Below are 6573 nucleotides of genomic sequence, written 5' to 3'. Positions count from 1 at the left end.
ATTTTTAATTAATAGTATATATATATATTATACTTAGATATATAGATATATAATAATAATCAAAATGTATAATTTATGAGCTCTCATTTTATTTATTTGAGAATCAGAAAAAATAGATAGAACAAATTCACATTTAAAATACACGCCAAAAATGTCAACAGCTGATTGGGATGGCTGCAAGATAATACGCAAAGTATAAATGTGCTTACAGACTTTCGCTCTGCTCCGCAACCGAACGTCACTCGAGCAAAGCGATTGATGATCGACCGGGGAGCAAGAGTGGAACGCGAGAAGAGCTAACATCTCCCGTAACGTTCATGATCGGTGCGAGTGAAGAGTGGGGGCGGAGCGATTGCGGTGCGATGGCGGAACGAGGGCAGAACGAGGGCGGAGCGTGCGCGGTGTGGGTTGGAGGCGCGTATATCTGTACGCAGCTTTAAGAGTACGCAAAGTAATACTTTGCGCACTAGAGCGGAAAAGTGATTCTTTACATTCTGTAATCACTGGTCACTTTTCAAGGTAACTGTAGGAAAAAGTATTAAATTCGTTGCCAAACCACTAGAAAAAGAGGCTCAAACACGGACAAGTTTAAAAAGCTTGTTTATATCCCAGTGTCCCAATAGCAATCCCTAATAGACTGATTTGTAAAGAACAAAATTTAATTTCGACTACCAGCGTCACATAGCTCCACGAAAAATAACTACTGGGATTATCGGCTTGAGTTAACAGTGAAATTTGGAGCATAAACGCCCTATACCATGGGATATCTTCTTATGCTAGCTTTTCTCTATGCTGTCACCAGAAAATGATACAGTATCAACACAAAATGATACAGTATCACCACATATGTTACAGTAGTATCACCACACACGATACAGTATCATCTCAACTTTATAAACAACACCATAATTTGATACAGGGCTTCCAAACTTTGAATGAATTCTACAAACCATGGGATATCTTCTTATACTATCTTTTCTCTATGTCGCCAAACATGATACGGTATCAAAATTGTATGATACAGAGTCATCTCAACTTGATAAACAACACCATAATTTGATACAGGGCTTCCAAACTTTGAATGAATTCTACAAACCATGGGATATCTTCTTATACTATCTTTTCTCTATGATCACCACACATGATACAGTATCAAAATTGTATGATACAGTGTCATCTCAACTTGATACACAACACCATAATTGGATACAAAACTTTCAAACTTTGAATGAATTGTTAGTTATAACTACTGACCACCCATCGCTTCTTCCAGCCGTTAGTCTTCTGCTCAAGAATGTTGAGGAAGCCCTTGCGCGCGATGACGGGACTGATGCGAATCTCCTCCACTTCGGGCACGTACAGGATGAGTGGCGCCTCGTCAGCTGATGCACTGCCATTCGTCAGCTGACTCACACAGCTGGAGTCACCGACGACCCCATTCACCGCCTCGCTCAGTGCCGATCGCGGCGGCAGTCGGTCTGGTGAGATCAGGCTGCAACCAAACACAAACACATTACGTCACTAAATGTTTCATCCTATCCTATACTATTAAACGAGCAATTTCTGTTTATATGTTTAGATGTTTATATATCTGTATGTGACCGGATCTCGAAAACGGCTCTAACGATGATTACGAAATTTGGAACAGAGTAGGTTCATGATATGAAAATTCGATTGCACTAGGTCTCAACCCTGGGATAACTCGCTGAAGGACATTAAAAGGATAAATACGTCCTTGGAAAAACAGCTGGAAATTTTTGTCGTCTGTCGATACCGTAATGGAAGTGAGTGAGCGAGTGCATGTGTGGGTTATTCCTCAGCTGATCTCACGAGAAGAATAATCCAGCAAGAAAAACTTATTTTTTGTTTATTTCTCTTTTTTAGAAAACATGTTTACTTCAGAAAGTTCAAAATAGTAACTAGATGCTTTTAGTGTAGAATAGTACATAGTCAAAAATCAATCAAATTCTTTATTGGTTCTTCAACAACAGATATACAAAAAAACAAAACTTTCAGCAAAAATAAAAGAAGCCAATCACCTGCAAGGAAAATCCTGTGCGCAGGTGAGAGTTGCTAATAAAAATTAGCAATTTTATTGATTAATTTATTAGCTAGGTAAAAGTATTGTCTCCGGCGAACATTAAGATCCATTCTTATATTTTCAAACCTATTTCTGGAAGGTCGTAAATTGAGGTTTGATTCACGGAATAGAAAAATATATTTATTATTTCTAATGAAAATTATAAGGTTTTTAATATATAATTGACGGACTGATAACACTTTGAACTCATTGAATAAATATTTCGTTGGATAAAGACGAGGTTTGCCTAAAATAGTTTTAATAAGGTGTTTTTTGATAATATAAAGTTTGAACAAAATAGTATATAATAGTATATTTAACAAATATTGTAACAAACATAGTATATCATTCTTAATCGAATTCATAGTATATCTATTTGTAATTGATGATGTGTTTGTTTTCAAAGTGTAAATAAATTGTTATTTTGATGAGTGATATTAGCTTAACCTAGATTTTGATTTGGACTTTATTATAAATTTGAAAAGGGACAGTTTTGGGCATAAGCCTGTTGTGCCTCCTCATATAACTGTAAAAATAATTGTACGACTGAGAAAATAAATAAATAAATGTAAACTGTAAATTCAATCTTTTGTTACAAATTTTCTAAGCTTTTACACTCCGGAGCGAATCTCGGTCCCCCGATATTGGTAAATAATGAATACTAGTAGTTCTGTGAACAGTAGACCTCGCGCTCAGTGAGTTACATCGACCTGTTGTTATGTTTTCTCAAAAATTAATAAATAATTTATCAATTATTAAATATGTCTAGAAAAAATCCTAAATAAACATAGAGCTTTCTGTCCTATATCGTACCGTGACGTGTCGTCCCGGAATGTGAGTGTGAGCGCTGTTATCAGGTCTGGCTGCAACTGTCTACAACGTTGATGGAAAGATACAATTTTCAAGATGTTCGATGTTTTTGAACGGGTAGTATTATAGTCAACTGTCTACTAACATTAATGGAAGATACATTTTCAAGATGTTCGATGTTTTTGAACGGGTATTATTATAGTCAACTAAACAGCTGATTTATGATGAATAATTCTATAATCTGATTTTTACGGTAATAATGGCGTATGAAGGAGCTACTTTTTCCTTTTATATTATCCTTGAAATGCAAAATTTCCAAAAACCTTGTATATACGTCGACGCGCAATTTAAAAAGGAACATACCTGTCAAATTTCATGAAAATTATTACCGCGTTTCGCCGAAAATGCGCAACATAAAAACATATAAACATTTAAACATTAAGAGAAATGCCAAACCGTCGACTTGAATCTTAGAGCTCACTTCGCTCGGTCAACAAGACCATATGTATACAGAATGTCCCACGATAGATGTAACAGCCAAAAACCATTAATTCTACAGAAATTTGCAACATAAAATGTCCAGTAAACATGGTTAATGTCTGAAATAAATTTTCAGCAAGAGTAATACTGGTAGCTCATGACTTATATTATTACTGGTAACTGACAATGACTGAGTTAACTTACTCATGTCCTGTCATGGACGTCATACTCGACGTCATACTAGAACTCATGTCGGTTATTTCTTCCCCAGGTGACTCATCTCCAAGCTTGGGCACGTCCTGAAATGAAAATAGTTCAGTCAACTTCACAGGAAAAAATAACTGTTCAAAATAGTTATTTGTATATCTAGAGTGAAAAGTGCTGTTTTTTCTCCCTGAGGGAAAAGTTTGAAACCCGAGGCGAAGCCGAGGGCAACAATTTTCCTGAGGGAGAAAAAACATTTTTCACTCGTGATATACACAACATTTTTCCTCCACCTACATTTTTATAAAAACTGCAAATAAAATAATTTTTAAAAACGTACGTGACCAAACAATGTGTTACAACATAATCTTAAAAGTAAACAGAAACAGCTGGCTTGTAATCACAGTTCTCCGCCGACAGCGCTATCTGTCGGCAAAAGTTGTAACAACAATGGCCGCCACAACTACAGCTATGATGAAGTTCCCGTTTCAAATTTGATTAGTTAATGAGGAATATTCGTTGGCTGGTATTTTGAATAGCATGGAATATAAAAAAATATTTATACATTTTTTAGTATAGTGATATGAAGTTTGTAATAATTTTAGCATACAAACATATATTTCATATGTTGATCAAATCTGGTTGAGGTATTGAATTTAGTTGGCTCAATGACTGACTACTCTATATGCTTCCTCATCTGAGCTTAGACCTTTTAACCTATTTCAAATGTAAGTTTTTAAAATAGAGATGCTTCCCATGTTATTTAAATGGAGTCACTTTTCCTCCCTAGGGAGTTTTTCTGTTTTTTACTACCGAGAGCGAAAAAGTGACACTTTAGTATTATGTTTCAGGGAGTAAAGTAAGTACTTTAGATAGTACGTGGAGGAAAAATAATGTTACATCCATTCATTTGGAAAGTTGAAAAGCTTACAGTCTGAATGAAATAATTTGACAAATAATTGAGCTTTCTGCCGAACAAATACCACAGAGGTGTGGTTGAATAAAATGATTGAATGTCTCACTTTCACACACTGCAATATCACACATTGTAACTATTTAACTGAGAGCTCAACTCTCAACTTATCCTATTATATTAAGCGAGCAATTTCTGTATATATTTATATGGTTATATATTTATGTCCAACGGATCTCAAAAACGGCTCTAACGATTTTCACGAAATTTGGAACATAGTAGGTTTATGATATAAAAATTCGATTGCACTAGGTCTCATCCCTGGGAAAACTCGCTGAAGGACATGAAAAGGATAATAATTATTCATCCTTGGAAAAACAGATGATAAATTCGTCGTCTGTCGATGATAACAGAAGATGCGAGTAGTGCCTGTGTGGGAGGAGAGAGACAGAATTATGTTCAGCTGTTGAATCAATCAGCTTATCTCACGAGAAATATTATCTAGAAATGTTAATAGAATTGATCAAAATAATCTGATTTGTTGACATGACATGGTATATCATTCTAAATTAGAGTATACCATAATTTTATGTATTTTTGGTATATCAAAATAGTGAGTAGGTTCTTGATTTTGTATTAAAAATTTTTAAATAAGTGCATATTTCTAAAGTTTTTAATTTATTGTGATACATTCTGTGATTCATTTAGAGTATAAAATCAACCTTCAAAATTCAAAATCATCTTTCCTGGACCGAGAATCAAGTAACGAAGCAGTGTGTGATTATGTAACCTTATCTTTTGGACAACATTAACATTTTATCAAAATTCTTGGAGAGAAATAGTACAGGCTCAGCCAGTTTTCCTCCAATGTCATAATTTTATTATGATTATAGTATTTTATACAATAAATGAATGAATAAATTTTCAAAATTAATGATTATTTTACAGTTTCAAGTGATTAGTGAGTGTTATATTTTGTTATTCAATTTGGTTTGCAAACAATCTATATTAGAGCTTTTCTGTTTTCAAATGTTTGGACTGAAAATTGGACCTGAATTCAAGTGTATGGAACATAACCTACTTTTTGGACTATTTATACTTTATAAATCAAAATTCGGAGAAGAAACAGTTTTGGGCTGTGCCTGTTAGTCCTTTCCCAATCATTTTAAAGAATTGTGTTCTGTTTATCAATGAATAAATAACGAGCGAAGCTCGGTGCCCCGATATTTTTATAAAAATAGAAGAGGTATCAACTTATTTGATTAAAAAAAAAATAACAATATCATCCAGTACCCATTTAAACCTTATATTTTATTGGTGCATAACGTGTTTCAACTTATGAAAGCCATTTTCAAATACCTATAGTAGCCTTATATACGATTAGAAAAAGTGATTATTTTATTCAAAGTATATATTTTCACTAGCCGTCAGGCTCGCTTCGCTCGCCATATCCGTCTAGCCTGGACCCCCGACTGGATCGTCCGAAAATGAGATCAGCGGGCTCGCTCCGCTCGCCAAGAACGCTGGTAAAAACACCTGTTACTATATTGGCGTATCTTTGGCGAAGAAAATTCTTCCACCTCAGCTAAACCTGTGTACTGATTTTTTTTAAATATATTTCCATCATTATTAGAAAAACTGAGAAAAACGTTGGAAAAACGCTAATTTGGGGCCTATCTTTGATGAAATATTAAAGTCACCTCATCACAAAATTTTTAGACCCTAGCTAAACCTCTGTACGAAATTTGAACATTTTATGTCTATTACTTGATAAAAGAACTGAGAAAACACAAAAACCGCTAATTTTGGGCGTATCTTTGGCGTTATTTCAAGTTCCTTCTAATACAACATTATTACACCCTAGCTGAGTTTCTGTAGTAAATTTGTTCTCGATAAAGCTGAGAAAGCGCGAAAAACGCAAATTTTGGGCGTATCTTTGACGTTATTTCAAATTCCTTCTGACACAACATTATTACACCCTAGCTTAGCTTCTGTACTAAATTTGAACATTTTATGTCTATTACTTGATAAAAGAACTGAGAAAACACAAAAACCGCTAATTTTGGGCGTATCTTTGGCGTTATTT

The 6573-nt window shown here is 34.5% G+C and overlaps 1 protein-coding gene across 1 annotated transcript in view; it reads right to left on the bottom strand.

Annotated features, from left to right (window-relative positions):
* Positions 1–1254: 1254 nt before the first annotated feature.
* Positions 1255–6573, bottom strand: part of LOC111055580 (kinesin-like protein unc-104) — a gene marked incomplete at its 3' end in the record, with an annotated part of 165524 nt that continues 160205 nt past the window's right edge. The window contains 1 exon segment of the mRNA XM_039419538.1: positions 1255–1492. Coding sequence (XP_039275472.1) covers positions 1255–1492 — 238 coding nt within the window.

The sequence above is a fragment of the Nilaparvata lugens genome, chromosome 1 (genome assembly GCF_014356525.2).
Source record: "Nilaparvata lugens isolate BPH chromosome 1, ASM1435652v1, whole genome shotgun sequence".
Taxonomy (NCBI): domain Eukaryota; kingdom Metazoa; phylum Arthropoda; class Insecta; order Hemiptera; family Delphacidae; genus Nilaparvata; species Nilaparvata lugens.
This window is presented reverse-complemented; position numbering and strand designations above follow the sequence as displayed.